At 45.7% G+C, this 25,663-nt stretch overlaps 1 protein-coding gene across 4 annotated transcripts in view; it reads right to left on the bottom strand.

The window, feature by feature from the left end:
- Positions 1-25,663, bottom strand: part of CACNA1H (calcium voltage-gated channel subunit alpha1 H) — a 262,906-nt gene that overhangs the window by 40,156 nt on the left and 197,087 nt on the right. For all 4 annotated transcript variants that reach the window (XR_012777680.1, XM_075515653.1, XM_075515654.1 and 1 more), the window contains 11 exons: positions 16,807-16,958; positions 15,591-15,776; positions 14,807-14,924; positions 13,012-13,167; positions 8,063-8,153; positions 5,666-5,874; positions 3,534-3,968; positions 2,734-2,834; positions 2,191-2,314; positions 1,982-2,050; positions 1,688-1,872 (listed from right to left, as the gene is read on the bottom strand). Coding sequence is in view for 3 of the 4 variants with exons in the window: in XM_075515653.1 (XP_075371768.1) it covers positions 1,688-1,872; positions 1,982-2,050; positions 2,191-2,314; positions 2,734-2,834; positions 3,534-3,968; positions 5,666-5,874; positions 8,063-8,153; positions 13,012-13,167; positions 14,807-14,924; positions 15,591-15,776; positions 16,807-16,958 (1,826 nt within the window). In the remaining variant the exon portion in view is untranslated. The remainder of the gene's footprint in view (positions 1-1,687; positions 1,873-1,981; positions 2,051-2,190; positions 2,315-2,733; positions 2,835-3,533; positions 3,969-5,665; positions 5,875-8,062; positions 8,154-13,011; positions 13,168-14,806; positions 14,925-15,590; positions 15,777-16,806; positions 16,959-25,663) is intronic.

The raw sequence follows: 25,663 nt of genomic DNA, 5'->3' as shown, positions 1-25,663 counted from the left end.
GTAATTTCAATTTGTTTCCTAATTAGTTCCTGAACTGACTCTTAGCTAACAGGAACTTGTGATCAACAGCTCCACAGCCAAAGGGTCATCCCATTAAACAGCAGCTTGCTCGCTTGCTGTGAGGCCATGAGAGGCCGGGCATGCTCTGAGCACGGCCTGAAGCAGCTCTCGGGTATTATGGAGAACAAGTGTTTTCCTTTCCTGTATGAGTGCCTGGAGAATGGCTCTCCCATGGGCGTGTGAAAAACGTGTTTGCACACATAAGTGAAACTAGCCCAAGCAAGCTTTTCTGGGAAGGTGGGTGTTTTGACTGAAGAACATCAAAGCATTTTTTTAGGAGGGGCCTGTACAGAGGAGAGGGTATGAGTCCTTGCAGGTAGCTTGAGCTTGCACGGCTAATGATGCCTTCATGCCTGCCAAACACAGAGAAAAGAGGAAAGTTGTATGCTGCAGGGACAAAGCATTTCAATAGGGTCTTTTTTGGCAGCAAATAACGTGGCAGTCTGACCTGCACCTACAAAGTGTTAGGAATGGTCCCTGGAGTAATCCCAGAAGAGGCTGTGACAAGTGAAGCGGTCGTGAGAGGTGATGAATTCCTCTCTATTAATAGGATCTGGCCTAGTTATTCTCCAGGACCAATTCCCCTTTTCCCCCTTACGTTTACTTATGAATTGCCTGCGCCCTGATTTCTGTTCCTAGTTCTGCGTGTTAGACAGGTGCCCCGAGGCACGGCCAGGCCAAGGCTTGTCCAGGGTGACCCAGAGCAGCTCCCGGTGAGCCAGCACTGCAAGGGGACCCCAATGCCACCAGCAGAACAGACCACAGGAGCAAGAGAGGAGACAGCAACACTCACGAAGTTACTTGTCTCCAAGGAAATACAGAGCAGCAAATAGCTGTTGTTCTTGTGGTCATGGGCCTAAACAAGATTGCCTCTTCCTATTACTCTCTTAAGCAAGCAGCTTTTCATCAGAAAGCCTACAGGTCTCAGGAGGGGCCTATGTTATTTCCCCTGAAATTTCATGAAAAAAGGCTTGTGTTTCTTGCCAAGCAGGATGGGAAATGGAACAGGAGCCGTGAGCTGATAAAAATCCCCCAAGCATTAACACTCTTTGTTATTGCTTAATCGTAAACAAAATAGAAATTCTCTTTATTCCTTTTCTCAAATACTGAAAGCGTCTCCCCTTCCTCTTCCTAGCTGAGAGCTAAGTTGTTCTGCAGTAATGTTAGATAGGCAGGCACGGGAGAGCAGGTATAGATGCTGGAGCTTATCAAATTATTGTCAGCACCCGTTCAATTGCAAATTCTCTCCCAGCCAACGCGACCTGTTTGCTTGGGAATGACTGTGAGGTTGTGCAGTTTAACAAGGAGCCAGACTGATTTGTAAAACGGTGATAAAAATGCAGCGTGGAGGAGGCATTCACTGCACTAACTGCCTGAGTACGATAACACCTCTCACTCCAAACTCCTTCCGCTCTTTTCCATGCTGGCGAAGATGAATTATATTATAACTAATTTCACTGTTTTCAAACAGTTTCACTAGATAAGAGCTCCCCAAAGATGATTTTACCCACACTGTGTTTCAGCTTTTTGTGTTATTAAGCAAGACCTTGACGGATCATGTGCATTTTTTCAAACTCTTTGATCTATCAACACAAAGCGAACTCAGCCATCCTATCGGTGAACATACCGGAGAGGTCTCAAGGTCCGCAGAAGTCTCAAAACGCGCAGGACACCCAGGATCTTAGCTCCGCCTGCCGATGCCATGGAGACAATAATGTCAATGATAGATACAAAGACCAGGACTCCATCCAGGACATTCCAGCTGCTCTGCAGATAGGTGTTCTCCCCAGAGAAAAAGCCAAGAGCTACCACCTACAGCCAGGAGAAGAGAGACATTTCAGTCTTCACCCAGATCATAACTATGTCATGTTCTAGTCTTTGCTAGGCCTCACTATGGGCCATGGGATGAAGATGTAATTACCTTAACCATCATTTCAGCCACAAAGATTGCAGTGAAGATGTAATTAGAAACACTTAGGAATATCCTTTCCTGTAAAACACAGGACAACAAAAAGAGGCAAGTTATTTAAAGACGTTATAAAACAAACATCTTTCATCTCGCAGGGTCTCGCCCTGACAAGACTAAGATCTGGATGCTGCATCAAGGAAGAAAAGGACTCAGGTACTCACCGTGCTGTGTGGGTCTATGTCTGGTCGCTCCAGTGCTATAGTGATGCAGTTGAGAAATATGAAGACCAGCACCACATGATCAAACATTTTGTGGGCAATGACCTTCTGGCACATCACTCGGAACCTGAAGAAATGGTGGGGAGAAAAATATCCTTCAGATGTTTGGGTCAGCAAGAGATTCCCACCCAAATGGTACGTCCTCAAAAGTCTTCAGCAGCTGTGCCACCAGCATCAGCCCAGATGGTGAGCTAGTCTCTCCACAAGCTTCAGCCATTATTATCAATGCAGTAAACAAAATGTAATAACAGCTATTACTAATGCTGGTTAAACCACCCTTCTTCCTAGACAGGCGTGGAGTGAGCCATACAACAATTCTGCCCACATGTAACAGAAAAGGTTACCTAAAAATCAGGAATTGGATTTCTAAAACTCTCAGTGCTTCTGCACTAGAGAGGGATTTTTCTCAAGGGAAGGCTAGCTAGAAATGTAGTATTCCATTACTACAAAAACCTGGTGGGCTGGCATTTCACTGGGATTTCTTACCGATTCTGTGGGGAAAACAAGTAGAGGGACCAGTCTTCATGACTCTTGCACCACTGTGGTTTGTAGGGCTCCAGGACTTTACGAATTCGGTAGCAGTAACTCTGGGTAGAAAAGAAGAAACACCTTTTCTTCCTCTTTTATTTTCCTGCCTCTCCAACTTTCACAGTACTTTTGTGAAAGGGGGCAGTACATGGCATTTCATAGCGCCTGTAAGGAGTCACGGCTTTTGGGACAGATGTGGCAGGCATTGTCACGTTTGTCCAACAGAAGAGGGAGGAAAGGGGTGGAAGAAAGGGGCTGCTATACAGTGAGATATGAACATAACAAAGCAAGACTTTCTAGGCAGGTATCATTTTGAGATCCAAAGTTGTTCAAAACCAAAAAGGCCTCAAACAACCAAAAAGTTAAATAGAGAACACTCTTTCTAGGCTTTCAAGCCTTCGAGATGCCAGACAGCTCTTGTGAGCAAAGACATTAGCTAGCTGTTGCATCTACAGCTCATTTTTGGAGGCATCTTGGGCCAGGGGGACAATCTCAACCAGTCCAAAAACTAGGCAAATGCACGCACAACCCCTTGAAGTTTTACCTTGTTAGAGACCACTGCAAGGTAACAGCCCAACCCATTAGCTAAAAAAAACCCCAACTTTTTGGGAAGTGGATGCCCATCCCTCAGATCTGGATTCATTTTGTCTACACCAGCCATTAGGCAGTAACACATTTCAAAACCTGGTTTTTAATCAGCCTTCTTAGAGTGGAAAAGCCACTTAATGCATGAGCGCCCAATTTTCCCCTCAACTCACATCCTCCATGTCATCCTCATAGTCCATGGCATCCTCCTTGTGGCTGTCGACACGCAGGAAGAACTCGCTGGGGACGTGAACCATCTTGCCGTTGCAGTCTTGGTATTCGGCAGGCAGAACAGCCATGGGGCTGATACTGAGTGAGTGGCGCATGGTGGGCAACTGGAGCAGCTCTGGTAGGTCCAGGGAGCTGCGGTAGTCCAGGGACTCTGCCCGGCGGTGCAACGAGGGCCTGCTGACCGTGCTGGACTTGGCATCATCGGAGTCATCGTCTGTGCTGCCTTTCCCCTCCCCAGAGAGCAAAGACTCTCTTTCTCCTGACTGGTTCTTCTTCTTGAGGCTCGGGGCTCTGCCCAGGCTATTCCAGCTTGAGCGTCGGCTTCCCCAGTTGCTGCTGGTGCCCCAGTTGGCGCAAGGGGAACTGCGGAGGCTGGACTGAGAGAGGAGAAAGACATTTGAGGGTTTGTTTGCAGGGGGAAGCCAAAGGAAATGGCATTTTGCCCAGACTGGAAGACCCTTCTTGTTGCAAGTCATGTCTTGCCCTTCCAGCTTTCCTCACTGCTCCGATTTCATCATGCCAATGCCTCGAGATGGGAGCCAAGCACCCACTGAAGGTACTCTTTGAACTACACCTGTAGCACAGCTACCAATCCTCTGTGCTGCATGACTTCCTACTGTCCTGGCAACATTAACCGTGCATAAAAACTGAACCCAAAGACGCTATTGCTGAAGTGGCATTTTCTTTCCTGTTCAAGCGGTTTCAGCACACAACTTCCCTGGCTTCCAAAGGGGCTCTGGCACCTGAGTTACCCAAGTGCCTGTTGGAAATTGTGCCCCTATTTGCATTACTTTCTCTTCAATTTGCTGCATAAGGAGGTGGAATGAATGTTCCTCTTACAGCAAATTTCTGGCACTGATCAGTGTGTCAGTGCACTTTGGCTGGTAGGTATTTGCCAGGATGAGAGCACTTAAGGTCAAAGCAGAAAAGCTAGAAGGAAAACTCCTTTTTCCTCCATGGCTTCCTCCCAGCACAAAACGAGGCAAGCTGCCTTCCTCCTCCTTCTCAGTGTTGGCCAGCTCTCCTCTGACTGCTTCATCTTCCTTTGGCTGGTGGCACTGATGTGCTCTCAGAGAAAGGACTGAAACGATGAACAACCCTCTCCAGCAACTCACAATCCCATGAAACCCCAAGGCAAACAACAGTCATCTCTATTTTCTTTTCAAAAGCATTACCTTGACTAAGCAGCTTACCAAAGGGGATAGTGGCTCTGTCTCTGCGTGAAGTGCCTTCACGGTCCGCTGCCTTGATTTGAACATGATATTGCAGTTACAGAGCAGAGGAATGGGATAGATAAGCAGCAGCAGAAATCCACTTTGTCTATTAACTCTGCTCCCTCTGTTTTCACAGAGCTGCCCTCCTGCTCCCCTATTGCAGGCAAAATGCGATCAGTTGCCAAAGCAGTCAGCTCCAGCCACATCTCTGCTCCATGAGCTGTGCCTGGTGGCAATCGGTCAGCTCATACCTTGTTTCCTCTGTTTCCCCTTCAATGGGGCTGCTGTACTGTAACTGGAGCTCAGCTGCTGTGCTGGTAAGGACAAATACTTCATTTCCCTTGACACAAGGTAGATTCGAGATGCAACCCTAAAACACTGTGAGGGGGAAACAGGCCTCATCGTCACAGGAACACTTGACAGCTTCTCCAAGACCACAAAATGGCCAGTGTGGTTGGCAAAAGATGCCTGCTCCTCGTCAGAGGGGTTTGCTGGAATAACCGCGTGAACTTACGACTTGTCTCAGGTTGCGTCTCTCCAGTGAGGTGGCTTGGCATGGACTTCCAGTCAGATACTAGGCAGGAAAACACTGAATCCCAGTACATCCCTGTCTGCCCTCTTCATATACTCGCTGTCCTTGACTGTGATGTTGTCACTGTCCTGCCCCAGCATAGCACACCCATTCATTTCTCTCTTTTGTCTCTGTTCTCCTCCTGCTTTTCCACATACTTCTCACCTCTATCACCCTCCTTTTTATTTTCCAGCAACACATGTGCACGCACACACGTGCACACACACACATATATCATCTGTGCCGCTTGCAAGCTCTTGAGAGAGAGTTGTCAGCAATAGGAACCTACCAAAGACTTCTGATCGTAGCTCAAGGGGTCTAGTGAAGCGTTACTCCCTCTCCTCGAGTCCACAAAAGTGTGCACTGAATCCATGTGTGGGGAACACTTCGGTGTGGGCATCGGTGTGGCAGCAGTGCGCATGATTATAGGAGGTGGCATGCTTCCCCTGCCCTCCAGGTGTCCATTTGGGGTGACAGCAAGTGAGTACATCTTCATCTCTGGAGAGGAGGGGAGAGAGAATACAAGGTGAATGCTCAGCTACAGCTACAGAAATCACTCTTCAAAATGGACATTGCTCCTTGGGTCTTCTAGGAACTCTGCCAAACGGAGATGAAATGTTGTGGGTGATAGGATCACCCCCACCATGTTGAAAGGCATAAGGCAAATGTCACAGCCTTTTAAGAGGCCTTCAGCCCTGCCTGGACTTGGAACTCATTGCCCTCCAAAGGAAGCTTCTTTTGCTCACTGTTTCTTGGGATTTAGAGAGTGGGGTTACAGTTTTGGGGGACTGGGAGAGAGTTCCCAGGGAAAAGACATTGAGGACTGGCTAAATTCACCCTAGGAAGTTAATCTCTTCTCCTCGTCATACAGTCTTGCACAGAGATTTTTATACAGTTCTGATGTGCTCTAAGTTCCTTCATGGGGAAGGCACTAGGCAAGCATCCGTCATTGTCTTTAGTCATCTGTTGAGGGGACAGGAAATGGAAGTTGCTTTTACACATCCACCTGTCTAGAAGAGGAAACCTCCTGTAACAGAGAAATCTAATGGCACATCTCCGTGGTAATTGCAGAAAGCATCTATTTTAGCTGTATGGCAAGTACAGACTGCAAAAACCATATTCACACTGAAGACAAACCAGACATAACACCTCCAGCCCTACGGAGTGCCATAACACTCAAAACCAAAAGCCTAATTTCAAACACAAAACTAAAGCTGAACGAGCTCCTGTTCTACTGGCCTTAGTGAGTTCTGGTTTAATAACTGCAGAATCAGTCTTAAGGCAGGGGGAGGATGGGAGCATCTGTGACCAGCAGGAAAGAAGCACAAGTCTGCAGTGAGAAATCCAAGCAAGTGCATTACCCCTGCTATTTTTCTTCCACTGGCTGCTTTTGTAATGCAGTGTGCTTCTATTGTATCATTTGTTTAGCTGCTGGCTTGTGCACAAATACCTGATCTGCACCACAGAAGTCCACGGGAACACTGCCATTCACTTTGAGGGGTGGAAGATCCAGCTCAAAATTTGCTAATCTGCAATACACGTTCCTCTTGCCAGTGTATGTGTTTACAGACCAATGGCACTGTAATAGAATTGTTAATGTCCTTATGCTGTTTAGTCTCCACTTGGCACCTATGAGGCCTATGGAGACACACAATTACTCATGGACTTTGACTGATGGCAAGTTCAGCCCTGTTTTCTATTCCTATATTACCTGAGAAGAGGTGACAATATTTCTTTCCCCTAGAACTCTTTTATTATTTGAAGCTGCTCAGCAAATATTTGGTGCAAAGCTGGTGCATAGTTGGTGCTGTGGGTTCCTTGCCAACTATTTGCAATGGACACTCATTTGATCATTTGGTGTTTGGAATTTGTTGCTTCATTTGCAGACTGAGCAGCTCCATCACCTTGCTGTGATCCAGCTCTGTCTCAGCTTCCCCAACAAATTACTTCTGCCCCTTCCTCAGCTGAATTCCATCTGGTCACCACAATCAATATAATTTCCTTAGCTGAAACGAGTCCTGGTTTAGAAGCATTTAAAGTAATCCTAACAAGAGCCCAAGCCGAGAATCAAAGTACAGAGGAACTAAGCTGGGTCTTGTTTACCGTCATGCTATTCACTCTGTTAAATATGTGATCTCTTCCTGTCCCCTATCTGGTTGCAAACCGTACAGAGCGAAGGTTGTCACCTACTATTCCATGTTTATAGTACACTAGTACATTATTTGATTTGAGGTAGTGGCTTTACCTCAAATCCATTGCCAGGCCCTCCTGTAACACAAATGAACAGCAACATTTCCATCAATCAAACCTCACCTAAATGCGTTTGTGTGAGAAACCAAAAAGAACAGATGAGAGCATGATTGATTTGAAAAGCTGCTGAGAAGTAGCGTGAGAATACTGCTGTCAGCAAACCATTCCATGGTAATGATACAGAAGAAACGATGAGACATATCTAAATATTCTAATATAGTTTAAATTAGAAAAACATCTGTTTAAAGGAAATACCAATGCTCATTTAGCTTTCCCAACACTTTTTGCATAGCTGCTCTGTTAACACAGCTATCAGATTAATTGACAAATAAAATGGATTCTTCCACTTTCCCCCATAAGTTTCTATGGAAAGATGACTGTGGAAGCAGAGTTGTAGCTCTCCGATTCCCAGGAGAATGTAGAGACAAAATCCTACCTGTTGCTCGGAGGTCTTTTAGCTTCTCAAAATCATCATCGAAGTTGGCAGATGTCTTGTCCTCATCTGTGTCTGACCTATTGGCATCACCCTGCAGAGAAGAAGGGTAATTAACAGACCCGATTCATTTAAACTTTAGCACAAAGGCCATTTGGATTACTTAGCGGCTCAGAGATACCTCAGCTCCCCGTGGTTAGTTTAAGTGTGGCCCCAAGAACTAGGACAGCAGAATGCCAAATTCCCTCTGACACTGCCCTGGGGAATGACCCCAGGTAAGTCCCTCTTCCTTGCTTTGATTCATTTTCGTACTTGGACAGAAAGGATGATGTTGTGATTGTGACTACTGTTCCTGCAATGTCATTGTGTTTCCTATGCTGCGCCCAGCCTCACTGAACAGTGTATCCCAGGGGAGAACACGAAAGTGAAGCTGTAATCGGAGGAGTGACTAAGAAAAATTGGCATTGTGGGGTTCCATATTTGCACTCTCCATGATCCCAGCTGCAAGCACTTAGGTTTTAATGTCAAAGGATGTTGAAGGGTTTTTCTTCTTTATTTGACAGCACTGTAAATTTGACTTAGATCTGAAATCCCAGCCCTGATTTGCTTTCTTCACGCTGGCTGGTAATCGAGATTGTATTGGGAAAACTCTTGGCAACACTGAAGCTGGCAGAAGGGAATGAGGCCAGCTTGTCTGGCAGCACAGCATCATCTCAGGACAGAGAACAGCCAACCACCCTCAGACTGGCTTTCCTCCTGGAAGTCCAGTTATTTTTCCCGTTCATACATATCTGCCTCTGCTACCAAAAATGATCAGCCTAAATAATGTACAAGCCTGGGACAGAAGAGCTATTGTGAAGTTCTCCTCTGCTGGGGGAGGTCTACAGAGAGGAGAGATTCCAGCAGGCTGTCGGCATGACTCTGGCTTGATCCATCAAGACTGCAGAAAAGCTCTGCAAATTGATAGCAAATGGTTGGATTAAAGCAGCTGATCCCGGAAAAAGGAGCACAGTTCCTTAACTGATGCCTGAGCAAATCACCATGGTTTCTAGAGACACGGTGCTGAAGTGGCAGTGAACTTAATTTCACCTGTGATGTATTGCTAACTGGTGCAGCCAAACAGACAGGATGACTGAAAGGCTTAAGCTCCCTTATGCGTCTTCTCTGTTTTGGAGCAGAAGCACTAGTGCAGAGTAGATGAAAGATTTGCATAATTTTGGAAGGTTTGTCTGCTTCTCCAGAGCAGCTCTGGGGCAGACTTCAAAATGACATGGGAACAATCTAAGCACAAATATGCAATTATGGTCCTGTTTGAAGTCTGGCTGCTTGTTGTCCTAAGCACAAATGTACTAAAAATGGTTTTGTGGCCATTTAAGCCTATTCTCTTCTAGGGATACTCCTGCCAAACTTGCTCCACAGGCAGATCCGAATCTGAGATCAAGCTGAGACTGTGTACTGTGATTCACAGTACAATTTTTAGTGTCCTTGCTGAAACGTGGCTGACGGTTCAGAGCTGAGAGCAGCTCTAATGTTCACCCTCTTAGCTGCACAAGTCTCAGGAGTCACTCTCCATCTAAGTAAAAGAAACACCTGAGCAAAGGCAGAAGTGCACTTCAGTGTCTTCTATAACTGCTAAGAGCATCACCCCGTAAGAGAGCAAAGTCAAAGAGGTCAAAACAAGAATTTCTGCCATATTCCCAACATACCAACAGAACCAGGGATGACAAAAGAAAACCCAGCTCCACTGATACTTCTTCCTGGGAGTTGTCTAAGGAGACTGTAAACAGCTTTGGTTTACAACCAGAGCTAAGTTATGCATTTCTAAGTGCAAGGCTTGAATCGAGCCCTGGTAGCTGAAATACAGCCCTGAGAAGGGTTTTCTGTAACAGAGCTAATACCTCACTATGAGACAACTGACAAGCCCATAGGCTTAATGTCAGGATTTATAATAAATGGAAGTGGAGAGCAAAATGTGCCCTGCAAATGTCATGCCTGTGGTTGCTGGCCTTTTCTGAGGCAGCACTGAGTGAATAATACAAGCTTTGAAAACTACTCCTTACACACATTTAAATCATGGTCCGTAACAGCTCCAAAAGGAGCCATTAAGCCTGAGCGAGAAAACAGCCATTCGGCTAGGTCTGTAATCATGCACTCAGAGAGTACTGCATGAGGCTGCCCATTTCTGGCTTCACATTAGCAGGTGATTCAACCTCCAAGAGGGCAGGTGAGGAATGGGATCTGTACCGTACAAAGATACCTGCAAGCTGCCAGGTTGCCGAGCGGAGAAAACTTTCTTCTGCCTTAAAGCAATCGGGAACAAAGGATGCAAACTGCTGTACAAGGGCTCTCTGTGCCTAAATGCAAGATTGCTTGAGCAGGAGCAGTTTCCAGTCAGTTGGGTCACACATACTGGTTATCATCCGTTTGGGTTTCCCTGGCATTTTCCTCTTTTTCCATCCAGATTTGCTGGTTGGTGGAATCTGAGGATATCTGACACGTCTGGCCACTGAATACTCTGAGCTACCATATGGCCAACTGTATCGGTTGCTTCTGCATTCAGTTCAGGAAAATCTATTACTTTAGCACAGACTTTAGTCTGCTACAGCCTATGTCGTTTTCTAGTAGAATTGAGGTCCAGCACAACCACTCTGAATACAGCTACAACTCTCCTAGAGGAAAACCCCTCTGGGTTGGAAGACAGCAGCTACTGCAGAGCCTGTAGAAATACTGGCAATTCCTTTCCTTTGGTCTTATTAGGTCAGTGGCTAAAGTGTCCACCTCCATCTGCAACAGGTTGCACTAGAACAGGAATATAGCAAAGGTGTTACAGTATCCAGAGCAAAGCTAGGAGATGCTGAGATCGGTGACACTGAGAAAACGACTGGAATTTGGAAATAAACAGTGTCAGCATGAGCTCTACTCACTGACACATGGTGTATAGGCTTGTTCTTGGAAAAAGACCTTCTTGCTCTTCTTGGTCAGCTGTGCTGGATCTTCAGAGCACGGACCACATTGTACAAGACATTAATTGTACAAGACACTGCCCACAAATTTGACACCTACTGGAATAGGTTATTTTTTTAAAAAGTGAAATAACTTGTCCAGGTGGTCTACATTAAAACTTCCCAGAGGATCCAGAGCTTACCTGAAATAGAGTCACAATGGCCCAAAGTAAGGAATCAAAATTCATAATGGTACACGACACTGCCCACATTGTACAAGACACTGCCCACTAATGCAGTGCAGAGCTGTTCATTTTGAAAGCAATGAGCTGGACTACTTCTGTCTTCTCTGTGTGTGCTGGTGGCACTCACCACCCTCAGCATCCATGAAACAGCCCCGAGCGACGTAGATCAGAGCTGTTTTTTTCCAAACTGGGGCTTGGCTCCTGTTGTTTCAATTAATTTTCCTCTGCTAGTGCTGCGAGGAAGCTAGGAGGGATGTTTTAATAATGAATCTATGCAGACTTCCTTGAAAGACATAAATGTGACTGTGCTGGCTTGAAAGTAGGGAATTTTTGGTCCATGAATATTTCAATTATATTCCACGGTCAGCAAAGGTTTGTCTAAGTGTGATCTAATCATGGCAAATGAGAGCATGATACCATTTCTGGGGAAAAAATGAAAAGTGAAAAAAAAAAATCCTATAAAAATAATTTCTTTCTCCTCTTTCCCTTGGGAGCTAAGGCGGTGAAAACTGAAGCCATTTTCTCATTTTCTTTCTGAGTGTGTCTGTCTCTGAAGCCAACCCAACACAAGGCAAACTTTCCCTTCTTGATGGTTGCAGAAATAAAAAAGTAGTAATTAAAAAATCCCAAAGCACGATGTAAGCCCTTTCGATGCCACTATTCATAGCTTTAACTGGGACTGGATGTTTTTTGGTAAGTCTCAAAATAATTTCCATTTGCACTAGGACTTTGAAAAAAGTAATTTTTTTGTGGACAATATATATGTGCACATACATCGTTATATTTACAACCGAAACAGATCATCCTCACTTAAAATCTCCCCCAAATGGACTTGCTGTCATCTGAAAGAAAGACGGAGAAGAGCAGGATAGGGCAGGGGATGGCTGGTTTCACTCTCTCAGGATGCTGAAAGCAGATCTGGAGTGGACTTGCCAGTGGGGAGGAAAACTTAAGAGGCTGCAGGGGCCCCCCACTCACACCAGTACTACACCACTTACACCACTCACACCAGTGTGGCCTGCTGCTCTGGATGATGTGGCACAGGATTGCCTGCACAGCTGCTAAGGTTCCTGCCTAGTTCAGATCAGGACATGGCGTATCACTTTTGACTGAGAAATACAATCATTTCTCTAATTCTTTCCATGTGAGATGAGATGCCTGCAGTTTATCATAAATTCCCTGCTCATTGACCTGATACAGACATTATTTTCAGGTGTAGGTAAAAATCTCTTTAGCATTTATATGTCCTACATCATCCTAAGTATCTCAAAATTTAATGTTTGTAACCTTGCAACACAGCTTTTGAACAGCTGTGCACTAGCCTCAAATAACACATAAGGGACAGAGTCATAAGGGAAGGCCTGGGTTGAGAGCCAGTTCACATCCTACCTGGTCCCCATGACTAGCACTGGCTAGACACATTGAAAGCCTGAGGCCCACCATAAAGAAACATAAAACACAGGACATATGGGAGATTTGGTGAGCTAAATTCCTCCTAATTATTTCCTCTAGGTCACACAACAGACCTTGTAGCAGAGCAACCAAAGTGTTGGTCTCCCAAGTCCCATGCCAAGTCCAGTGGGCCTTATTTGCAAAGATTGATTCACAAGAGCTTCACATGCCCAACCCAGCTCATCTACACCCCTTAAGTTTACATTTAGGGCTGCTTGCATGGCTAGATGTTTGCACTGACATGGATTCACCCCTACACCCTTGCCTACATGTGCTTCTCAGTTTTTTCCCTCCCTCTGCTCACATCTCTTACCTCTGCCTGGAAGCCTTCTACCAGAATGGCAACAAGAAGGTTGAAGAGCACATAATTGCCGAAGGTCATCAGGGCCACAAAGTAGAGTGCTGCCCATGAGGATGTAGATGCCATCCCATTGTACAGGACCACATTCCAGTCCTCTTGAGTGAGGATCTGCAGAGAGGTGAAGGGGAAGACTCTCTCATTACTCCACTCATCTCATGCACAGCAGCTGCATTCAAATACTGACTCATCCATTTCTTCCTCTCCTTTTGACCTTTTCTGAGCATAAACATTAGCAGGTCTCATGAGATGAAGACAGCAAAACATTCCTTTATTTAGAACTTTGCATGTGAGAGCTCTCTCCTGGCCAAACCTCCCCTCTCTGCAGGAAGATCTAGCACACCGCTGCCCATGGAGATGACTAGTTCGGATCCTAGATACGGTAACATGAAGGATGTGCTGGTACGAGTCCCATTATTTGGTGGCGGTATTGCCTCCTTTGATAACCATCAGAAGATAACAGACCTGAGGCCAGAGCTGTTGTCTCCTTTCAGGCTGCTCTTTATAAGGCATCTGAAGCTGAAGGAAAGGGTATTGGACATGATGTTTGAGGAGACAAATGACATTGGGTGGCTCAAGAAACTCAGAGAAGCAAAGTAGTTTCCATTAGGTAAAAGCACTGACAAGCTGGGCAAAAAAATACACATCTTGCAAAGCCTTGCTCCAAGGGACCTCCCTCAGGAATTCCCACTCTCCTAGCTTTCCTGGAGCTCAAAAATCCTGGGGCCTAAGAAAAATGGATGACAGCTTCATGCTTACAATGAAAATGGTCTCTAATCCTCCTAAAAACAAGGTAGCTTTGGGGATAGGAATGCAGTCAGCTGCACTGAGTCATGCCACTCATTAACCTTCACGGGATGTAGGACTGAGCCCTTGTGCTCTGTGCCAACTTTATTTCCCAAGGGACTGTTAGAATAAATGCAGAAATCTGTATTTATGTTGGTAAAAGAAAAATGTGAACCTGTGAGTAATGCTGATTTGTCCTTGCTCCTTTGTAAGAAGGAAAACTTTGCAAGAAGTTATATTCTTCACAGGGAAGACTCTGGACTGGTTTCCAACTTGAATGGTACTGTGGTGAACACCTACTCTGCATTGAGAAGCTTAGCTTAACATTGTTTACGTTGTGCTCCACTTGCTGCACTCGAGCTCTAAAGACTGAGCTTTTAAACAGAAAAGACTAATCTTTATATTTAGAATGTCCTGGAAATAGCAGCTTATTGCTCCATTGTGGAATATGCCAGCAATTTCAAGCACATAACAGATCTTGTCTGCAGAGGAAACACAACTTTTATATAAAGACTTTCCCAGCATATAGAGCCAGCAACTCCAGCTCTGATTTGTGACAGTATTTGTGACTCCCAGTTAAATGAATACATTTGCAAAGTTCATTTTTGGGACAGTGAATGCAAGTAAAGAGACAGAGACCTACACAATAGGAGCAGAACGGACAGTAGACGGGGTCTTGATCTTACTGGCTATACGAAAGGAAAATAAGGGTGGCTTTCCACGCCTTCTTAGACTTTACTTTTACTGACAACAGATACGCACAGGGATGATTTTGAGTAGATTGCTTCTCTATCAGGGCTTATAGACACCAGCTAACTCAGAAACACAATCACTTTGCCCTCATAACTCTACAGTGCTGTTTCAGTCCAAATTTGACACCTTCTGGAATAGTTTTTTTTTTTAAAAGTGAAATAACTTGCCCAAGTGGTCTGCATTAAAACTTCCCAGAGAATCCAGAGCTTACCTGAAATACAGTCACAATGGCCCAAAGTAAGGAATCAAAATTCTTTCTATCTGGAACTGTGTCTCCTGTATCAGTTTTCAGGCTGAACTTGCATCCAAAAAGATGCATGCCGAGTATGCTAGAGTAGGAAAAAAGGGAAATGGAAGAAACACATTATTGTGTGAAATATGGTTGCAGGGAGGATTGCAGTGATTTTTCGGACACTTCCCCCCCCAGCGTTTTGTGTGTCAGTGGTATCTCCCAGGAAGAAGGGCTCTGCTCCACCACTGACATGATCACTGATCAAACCCTGCCATTTGGTTCTTCTGTGTCATGTTTCATTACAGTTGTCTACGCTGAAGTCAAATCAGGGATCTCCTTTGCCTAGAAAATGACAAACCCTATTGCCAGCTCCCTAATCCAACTGGTTTCCAAGAACAGGATCCTGAGGAGCATTATAGGGTCAAACAGAAGTCTTGGAGTCTGTACAACCTCCATCTCAAATATAACACTGGTAGAGTCTAGTTATTGACAGCTTCCTGAGACACAGCTAAAGGAGCCTCCCAGGAACTCCAGAGCAATTGTTGCCTGTTTGTATACTTCATTCATCTACAGAATTACAGTACGGCATGAAAAACTGAGACTGAAAAGAGGTAAATAGTCTGTTGAGTGTCTGCTTGTCAGTCTATTGTGAGCACTTCTATCACGGAGGCAGCCTACCAAATGCAGTTTATCGTTATTCCAATCTACATATTACTTGAGCAAGCTGAACAATTAATTGAAGAAGAGCTGCAGCCTCTGATACCTGAAGATAAAGATGAAAAGCATGAGCAACATGCAGAAGGTGGCTACATTGTCCATTGTCTTCATCAGGACCACCAGCTGGCGGCGGAGGGCAGGCATGAAACGCACCAGCTTCAGCACCCGGAGCAGCCGAAAAGTTCGTAGCACAGAGAGGCCTCCGTCCGACTGGCCGATGATCTCCCAGACGCTGCAGGAACACCAGAAGGAGAAGAACTATAAACAGCAGTACTGTACTGTGAAAGCCCTGAGCAGGTTGGTTTCTTATAGGATATCACACCATTTAAGCCCTAAAGGGGTAGTTTATTTGCCTGCTACTTTCTTGCTTCTGAAAAACACCTTCACTTCCCAGTTGTGCAGACTCACATGCTCATGCACAACCTATATCCTTTATAGCTAGTTTCTTGATTCTTTAGTTCCCTTGCTTTCTGTGGCTCTTCACAACACAGCATGTCTCCTGCTAGTCTGCATCACTACGACCATCCACAAGCCTAGCCACAAAACATGGATCACAATTTTGTACCAAGCTAATATCCAGAGGGATTTATATTTGTTGGGGTGGGTTGGTTTGATCAGGCCACAGACTGGCCTTTGTTCTGGGCCTCTATTGCTCCTCACTTCTCTGAATCAAACGGACAGGCCAACTGAAGCCAAGAGCACTATCCTGGTTTACACCTTCTGTGTCCCTTGAGTTCTTTGCCCCAAATTACTGATCGAGGGGTGAACAGCACTGCTAGAAAGAATCCCAGCACAGAGAGATGCTGCACAAGCTTCTCACCCACATGCTGTGACATCCCCAGTTTAGGCTGGGATAGCGTTCCCCTGGGAGAGGACAGCAGAACAGTGCCCTCTCTTACCCTCCTGCTTGCCCTATTCCGGCTTGAGTTATGTGTTAATCTGGGAGAGGGAAGGCACGCTGCTGGGATATGGACACTCACAGTACTCCTTTCCCAGGACCAGCCATTCTGCACTTCAGTGGAAAATTGACCACAGTGCCAGATGTGTGGCGTAAATAGACTTTGTCCTCCATCTGCCAGGTCCATTTACTTTGGACAGCCCTTTTAGTGACAGGAATCTAAAAGGCCAGCATAATTATAGCACATCATAGCCAGCAAGCCCTGGATTAACACATGCCACATCATTCCTGTTCCTCATCCCACTCCCCAACTGGTCTGAGCCCTCGGCAGAAAAGCCCCGGTAGAGAAAGAACTGGCAGTGACCTGATGACAACTATGATCCCGTCAAAGATGTTGTACGGGTTCTTGATGTAGCCGAAGAGGCCAAAGGCAAGCAGTTTCAGGAGCATCTCCAGGGCAAACATGCTTGTGAAGACGATGTTACTAATCTCCAAGGCGTTGGTCAACTCATCCGGCTATGGGGCAAAAAAGCAACATGGTCAAACAGATGCACAGAAGAAATGGCTAAAGGCTGGTATGTTCCTCCCGCTCTGGGATTTGTGCTAATGATGCACAAACTCTACATCTTCCTGTGTTCCTTCCGGAGAGCCGTGGAGGCAGATAAGTGTCTGAGAGGAACAGCAGACAAGCCTCATGGACAGTCGCTGTGAGTCTTACTGGAAACACAGAATCCCAGCCCCTTTCTGGAGCAGCTGCAGAACAACTGTGCCCAATACGTGGGCCCAAAAAACTAAAGCTATGCAAAGGAGGGCTTGTTCACTGCTGCAACATACAGTTATCCAGGTGAATGGCTAGTATGGCTTGTATTATAAGGTTTCTATTGGGACTTGCATTGGTCAGGCTGTTTTTATTGCACTAACCCCAGGAGAGCTTTATGGATACTGCTATATCCAAAGCAGAAGCACTGTCAATACAGCATAGCTCTATTCATATACAAACAAAGTGCTTTGCTTGCAGGCATCTCTTAAGAGAATTAGGAAAACAGATACCAGTGAAAGTCAGTAGGATCAATAGTTTTATCTATCTCCCTTGAAATATTTATCTTCCTATGGAAACTGTCCCCAAAAACCCCCAAGATTATTTTTCCTTCTGAAGTCCTGGTTAGTAATGTACAGCGGATTTTGTTAAAATGACAGCAGTATAGCCCTGAGTGTAAAGATTCCCTCCAAGATCAGTGTGGATTTCTCTGAGCGTACAAGACTGCACGCAGCTTAAGTCCAAGAACTGATTTTTCCATTCCCCTCCTCTATCACCAGCACCAAATTACCTTGGGCTACAATCTTGCTTTTCAGACAGAGCCTTAGATGTTCCTTTCCCAGGAAGCGCAGCAACATCTGCCCAGCACCCAGGCTCCAAAATGTGGCACAGCAGGGACAGATGCAAAAGGTGGGATGGGGTTTGCTCACTTACTGGAGCTACTCCCTCAAACAGCATCAGGCTCTGCAATGCGCATTTCTAATGCTCAAGGCCTGTTCCTTTGCAAAAGAAAATGAGTCTTTTTCATTTCCTCAGTGTAATAATATTGTCTAGAAAAAGGTGTTATTTTCATATCTGACTCATCTCCTGACTGATAATAGCTTCCTTTATTCCCCATCCGTCATTAGATACTATCTTAAAAGTTGGCAGTTTCTTGGGGATGTTGTTGCGTTACTCGAGGCTCCGAAGGGAGAAGACCATTGTAATACTGTGGCACAGCCACATCTAACTCTACAGAGTTAAACTCTGCAAACTGAATCCTTGGCAATTGAAGGAGAGGGTGAAAGAGTTAACTCGAATGCAGGAAGAGCCCACACTACTATAGGCAGTGACAGTCTGTGGGCTGCTAATGAACCATCATTCATAGGCTAAATTACTTGATGCAATAGACTTGTCTTTTGCTCAACCATTTATCCTGGAGAAAGAGCACTAAGAGCCTCAGTCCTCATGATTATAATCCATACACACTAATTACTAAGGGACACCAAGGGAAGGACTGCAATTTTCAGTTCTTTAGTCTCAAGCAAGGGGTGGCCCAGATGGCTGCACAGTGAACCTGAACAGCACGATCACCAGGCTGCCCTCCTCACACCTTCCTTGCTGCAGGGACGGTGATTCTCTCCCTAACACCAACCAGTGCTTGTCCGTGCTATTGCCTTCCCTGACGATGCCAAAACAACCTGGGCAGAGGTCTTCCCTTTGCAATGAAAGCCCAGCTGAAGAAAAGGGCTGCTCTAGGATGGCATCTAACCAGCTCCCCAACAGAGATTGAGCCTGAAACAGCCCTGCGGGCTCCCAGGTGCCTGTCTCGCTGTAAGCCACCGTGGTGATGGGACACCATGCCTGCAGCGTCCTCGAGCTATTTGTCAGGAGCAGCGTGCGGCTGGCATGTTTGGTCTGCCCTCAGCCAGGGTTATACAAGAGCATTCTTGACAAGAAGCAAAATAACGTGCTGAATTCTTGCGTCCCTCCAGGCAGCAGACTGAGGGCTCCTTGGGACAGGGGTGTTTCATGGCAGGCCGAGGATGGCTCGTTAGTGTGTTGAGGCTGGGAAATTAATGACACAATCATCAGCAAGGAAGCTGCAGCTTGGGCAGCTTTGAAAGGACAGAGTTGTTCTGTAGCATTTTCTGCTGGGAAACATAGAGAACCTGCCCATTGCGACCTACAGTACCCTGTAGTCTGCAATACAGCAGCAGTCTCATCCGCTAAAGTAAAACTTAATTCTGAGTTCTCCAAGTTTACCTTGCTGCTGCCAGATGTGCTGCCAAGAGTCACAATTTTATCATGAAAATTGGGATAGCTGGTGAGCACTTCAAAATCCCTTACCCTGGAGTTATGTGAACATGATAAGACAATCACAGGAATCATTACCAAAAAAGTCAGTGTCCAGCCTGAAAAGCCTAAGCTGAACAAACTTAAAAACACTCTCAGGCAAATAAAAAGAATTTGTAAGTTGTTATTCTCTAAAATCCCATGTTTTCTAAGCCATCCCCAAGATTCTTCTGTGGCTTATTGAACACATGGCATTGCAACCGGTTAATCTGCGGCTATCATTACTTGAACTGATTTGCCAATTTTCTTCGACAATTGGGCGTGCTTATTGCTTACTCTCCAGCACCGTAACTTTTGCTTCATATACGAGTTCAGAGAGCGCAGGAGAAAAGCCGCAGCCATCTCTCAGGGGAGGGGAGAGAGGGCCCGAGGAAGAGGGAAAGGAGAGGACAAGGAGGTGGCCCAGATGAGATCATCAATAGCTGTGATGAGGAGCTGATCCAGCAGATCAAGATGATGGGGGGACGCCTGGGCAAGGTTGATGGACAGCAGGCTGACGCTGCAAAGCCAATCGTGCTTCAGACAAGAGATCTTCATTATCCTTTAGTGATCATATTTGGTGTGAGGCAGAACTAATTCGATGACAAGGACTGCTGTAACGCGAGACGTTTGGAGCGCAATCCTGCAGTGACACAGAGGCAGGACCCACTGGGCAAAGACAAGGATGGATAGCCCTGCATGCTGGCTAAGCTGCTGATGTGAGCTTTTGTATTATTAGAGTGGAAGCTGAACAGCAGATGAGCCAAGCAGCCAGCGATACAGCCTTCAAATGTAATTACCTTCCTTCAACACCAACTGGAGCCTAGAAAACAGCCTGCCATAGATATTTTTATGGCTTATGAAATGGTTTGTTGCTTAGAGCACAATTCATTTCCCACTTCTCTCACTCCCTGATGAGCAAAGATCTAGGAGGAGGGTCAAGGAAGAGACACTTGAAAGCCAAGATGGATTTGGCCATTTCCCTGGAGTCAGCCACTAGGAGACACTGTTGTTTTGTTCAATTTTCAGCCAACCCCAGAGCAGGAATTTTTCCAGGAGCCTTTTTCTCTGGGAAAAACAAAATGTTGATTTGCTGAAAACAAAACCTTTTCATGGCAAGGATTATTTTTGTCAAACTTCCTGGCTGGAAGAAAATGAAGTTCCAACAAAGCTTTAAAATTGCTGCAATGTCTTGTTTTGACCTTCTCAGAAAAGGAAATTTCAGGCTTTTTGCTTGAGATGTAGTTATGTCACGAAATGCAACTTCCTTTCTAGCAAGGAATGGTTAACAAACAAAGGTCGGCATCAGAATGATACACTTCCAAGAGAGTAGTTCTACAGTGGTATTTTCTGCTTTTTGCCAAATACTTTGTAAACCTTAACAACTCTGACAGGGGAAACTACTTGCCCACCACAGGGCTCCAAACTGCATCAGTGAAAACTTCCTTTTTCAAATGACAGAGAGAGAGCTGACCCCTCATCAGCTTTGGATATCTCCACATCTTTCGCTGCTGCGATGATTGACCTTCACATTGGTCCAGGTTTTCAGAGACAGGACAGGCCAAATGGAGCATGGCCAAATGCCAACCAGGTGGCAGTGCATGAGGCTACAAAATGCTCAGGAATCCCCACAACGGATGCAATGCGGGAGATGGTGGGCAACGCTGTCATGCTGGTATGAGGGTCCACAGTGCCAGATGTGGAGGCTGGAATAGGAACTGCCATGCTGGAGACAGTCAGCAAAAACAAGCACAGAGAGTGGTTTAACCCACAAGTCTCACTGGCAGGTCCCAGGCAACGTTCAAAAAAGGTTCAGATCTGAGTACCAATTTTATAGATTTCAGATTCAAATGAATGCTCATACTTTGGCTGCAGGAGTAAGTTTCCCACCATTCAAGAGAAGGGCAGAAACTGTATGGGATCAAGTTGTAAGATTTCACCATCCTTGAATATGAGTTAAAGTAAGTTAGCCTTGACTCCAGGCAAAACATGTCCCAGGAAAGCACAACCACCTCTGCTCACTTTGAAGGCCATATTTATGCTGTAGAATATTTCAGTGATTCAAAACCATGTTTTTATTAGGGACAAACCTCAAACGTTTCAGCAGTTCATTCTGAGTTCAGATAAACAGAGAAAAAAATCCTTTTCTAAATAGTTTGGGTCTGAAAACCTTGGAAGACTAGTCTCTTTCTGAGAATCTGATACTTCTGGTTTTAGCAAGACACAGCACAACCCCAGAGCCTTCCTGGAATTGGGAGAAATTCAATAAAAGAGAAACCCATAATGGTCACATTATTGATGACTCCTACAAGCAGAGGATGAAGTACAGGAGTAGGACTTTGCAGCCTTAGATTCTCTTTGTGCAACTGAATTACTGCAGTTCTTCAAGGAAGTCACTCTCTCTTTGTGCCTCTCTTTTTCCTCTCGCCCATCTTCTACCTTGTCTCTTTTGATTGCTGCATCCACAACCACCTATTTTACATAGCTTAGGTTCAGTCACCAGCACGATGGCACCATGCCTTGGCTGGGGCACCTTTTTGCTCTGATACTGTCTAGAAATAATCATACCTGCATCACACTAGAGAAAAGGGCTGTTAGACACCTGGTCCCTCCTGCTGAATGAACAGGGAAGGAAGTTTCCAGAGTAAAAGATGTGCTTTGCTTCAGATATCCCCCCCAAGCCCAAAGCAGCCGTTCGACTCCTCCTGAACAGGGAGAGCTGAGGCTGGCAGAGATTGCAGAGGAGTGGTAAACAAATCCAGAACATTTAGTCTCATAAACATCCTTTGCACTTATGTTGTTTTTTCTCTAGTCCTGGGCCTAAAGCTGTCAATGGGATTTTGAGCACTTGTTTATGTTGGCTTTTCTGCTTATATTTTTAAGTTTGGTCTGCAGAGACTCCGACCAGGAAGAGGAGACATAATGAACTGTCAATTTGCGCTTTGCTTCCGGACACTCTGTATCTTCTGTCTTCACCCCATTTTTGAGAGATTGTCGTTTTCCAATTACCAGTTATTCCATTGCAACAGATTTCACCTGTCTGCAGTCTCTGGCATCATCCCCATTTCACAGAATTAAAAACCAAAGGGAATGCATGACAGAGGCAGGGAGCAGGGGCGAAGGCATTCAAGCTAATTAAAATGAGGTGGAAGAGGGAGGGAAAATCCAAACCACACAACTTTTTAGATTAATAAACCCAAACCATAGCAATTAGTGCAATACTGGATAACCCACCTAGCACTAAGCAACTTTACTTTTTAGTATGTTCATAGGTTGCAAAGGCATTTGCGAGCTGTGCCCAAGGACTAAAGGAGGGACTGCTCCTGATACTTCTTGGCATAGATGCAGTAACAGCGACGCACAGAACAACACCCAGAAGGAACAGGTCTCGCTTCAAGGACTTTCTCTCTCTCCGGCACTTGTGCACAGCCTGTTCCTCCTTCCAAATACAAGCTCCTGCCTTCCAGAGGCCAGGCAGCTGTGGCTCTGCCTGATCTATGGTAATGGGGTGCGAAGGCTCTGCTCCACTCTATTGAAAGGAAACCTAATTACGGGGATTTTAAGATCCACTTCACACACTGAGCCATAGGCAGGGGCAGGATGGGAACTCAAGAATTTCTACTTTTCCACTGAAGGCTTTTCCAAGTGGTGTCTTCATGCTGCACAGATACACAGGTGATACCAGGACACCTGCAGCCTCCGTCACGATGTCACCAGCTGCAAAAAGGCGACAGTCCCAAAAAACCATGCAAAGAGATACCAACCGCAGTGCAATTCTCCTCCTCTCACAGTGAAGGGGGGAGACGGTGCCTCTTGGCAGCTCAGCCTCACGCTTCACCTTTTCATGGGGTGACGGACATCTGTGCTCCCTCATCTGAGAGGAGAACCAAGACACCGCAACCAGCCACCCTCCAGGGTCCATCCCCGCCACGAGATCTGCAAGGTGGAAGGAAGCCCTTTGCATCTCCAGTGCACATCGACTGCAGAGCACGGAGCTATCCATGAGCCAGCTTTTCCTCTACGGAAGGAGAGTAAAGCCTGCTTGCTTTACTCACTGAGCCATACAGCCTCCTACATAACTAATCTGTTTAACTGATGGATTACTGGGCTCCATATTACATTTGTAGGGTTCACGTGCCACTGTGAAAGCCATCGTGAGATGAAAGCCAGTTTTCTGGGACAGATTAAAGCGATGGTTTGGGAGGGATTAGACTTTTTTAATACGAAATATTGTTCAAAAATTGTGGAAAATAGCTTAAATGAGTTTGAAGCACTGGCACCACAGGAGGGGAGCAAATCAATGAAATTGCTAAAGAGAGCTCAAAGTTACAAAATATTCCTCTTTTTCTAAAAAACTAGAACACATACGGAATGTGTGTATAATACTAATATTACAGGCAGACTCCCACTGTGCTAGGCAGTGAGCATCAGTCTGCAACCCTGTGCTTTCTGAATATAGGATGAAGGGTTGGATAAAACATTGCACGGGACTGTTGGAGGCTGGGTTTAACCCATCGAGAAAGTGCAGAGATCTCTAACCCACAGGCTGTCTCCTTTCTTTCCTCTCCTTGGAGGCAGCTGATTTATCCCAGTCCTCACGGCACCCAGCGGTCCCCTCCTCCCCACGCACCACAGCTCACCTGCATCCAGAGTGAGCCCCAAATCCTTGCACTCTTACAAGCTCAAGCTTTGTATTTGAAACCCTCAGCTGTGTTTCTTGCTCACTCACTCCTTTGAAAACTTACATCAAACACCAATTTCTTGCCCATATCCTTTTCCTATGGCAAATTCAACTAAAGAGGAGCCTTAGCCTCCTCAGGTAGGCTCTGCCCATGGGTCAGGAGCTATAATTAACAGTCACATCACAGGCATTTTGCTACAGAGCAAATTTTGGCCAAAGGACACGAAGACATCGGCAGCACTTGCCCTCCTGGGCACAAGTTCAGACCCCTCCGAAGTCAGCCCAGCAACCAGACGTAGCATGGGACAGGCCCAAGCTGAAGTTTCTAAATGTTTAATGGAGCATATAGGAGAACCTGTCACCTCGAGCACCCCGGAGGCTATTAATTATTCATCCTGTCCAAAACAATGTAATCAGCCATTCGGCATGAGAGCGGATGTTCTATACGTGCCAGCATCTGGGGGCTGGTCTCTTCCCTCAGTCACAGCAGGTATTTATCACCCAGGCAGAGGAACTCTGTCCTACCTCCCCCAAACACCCCCCGCTCTACATGGCTGGGACAAGAACAGCCCGAATATCACTGCAGATTTACACTGGGATGCAGAAGCAATGCAGTTAGAGGGGCCTGCGTGTCCCTCCCCAAGCTTTCGCCCGGCCTGTGCGGAGGCTGAGCACTGGTGACCACTGACTGAAAATAACGGCGCGTGCCCAAAACCCCCCAAATAAGCAGCTCGAGGCACTAGAGGCAGACAGCGAATTTCACTCCTGAATAAGAGCAAGAGTGTTTAGGCCCTTGTGCTTCAGGAGTGTCCGCAGGCTCTGTCAAAAGGCAGCCCGGGCTGGGCTGGGACGTGGAACACGTTTCACACACCAGTAACGAAACGCAAGCGCGTAGTGTGGCTTAACTGTACTAATAAACGTGAACATCCCCTGGCCCAGAAACGGGTGAAGGAGGGAAGCTGCGACATCTCACGAGCAGGGACTCAATACTCCAGCAACTATATGCAGAAGAGACAAGGTTGCCCTACACTCTGCAAGCTATATGCTTGTTTTTATTTACAGCTATTTCGTTCTAATGCCTCCGGAGCAGTTTGGGAAAAGGTCCTCTTTGAGGGAGTTTAAGGAGCCAGAAGCTCACAGCTCAAGCAGAGAGCCATCAGGGAATGTAAGTGACATCTCAGAAAACTGCTAGCAAATGTGAAGGCTACATTTTGACCTTTATTTTTCTCCCCTTTTTTTGCTTGTCAAAGACCAAACAGAATAATTCTGATACTTCTAAGGTAAGTAAACAACCAACCAAACCAACCAAACCAAAAAACCCCAAGCAATTTAAGACTTGGCTTCTTTCCTCCTCTGCATTCCCCGCCCTTAAAAAAAATATGAAGAATAATGCAAGTGGGCCTTTCAATTTCTGCATTTGAAAATATTTCCTTTGTAAACCCTTTTGATGTAGTTTATTTACTACAACATAGGACTCTTACTGTCTTAAAATCAACTTCAAACCAGTTTAGTCAATCTGGACTATGGTTCAAACCACAGAAATTGCCTTGCCTTCACATGATACAACTTCTCTTACTAGAGAAAATGATTTGGATGGTGCTTTCCCATGCACACGAGTGCAGCTGAAAGTTATTTATGCTCTCTGGCCTTGGAAAGGGACCAGGGACTTGAACCAGGAAGGCCCAGCTC

This window comes from Mycteria americana, chromosome 12 (assembly GCF_035582795.1).
Source record: "Mycteria americana isolate JAX WOST 10 ecotype Jacksonville Zoo and Gardens chromosome 12, USCA_MyAme_1.0, whole genome shotgun sequence".
Lineage (NCBI taxonomy): Eukaryota > Metazoa > Chordata > Aves > Ciconiiformes > Ciconiidae > Mycteria > Mycteria americana.
This window is presented reverse-complemented; position numbering and strand designations above follow the sequence as displayed.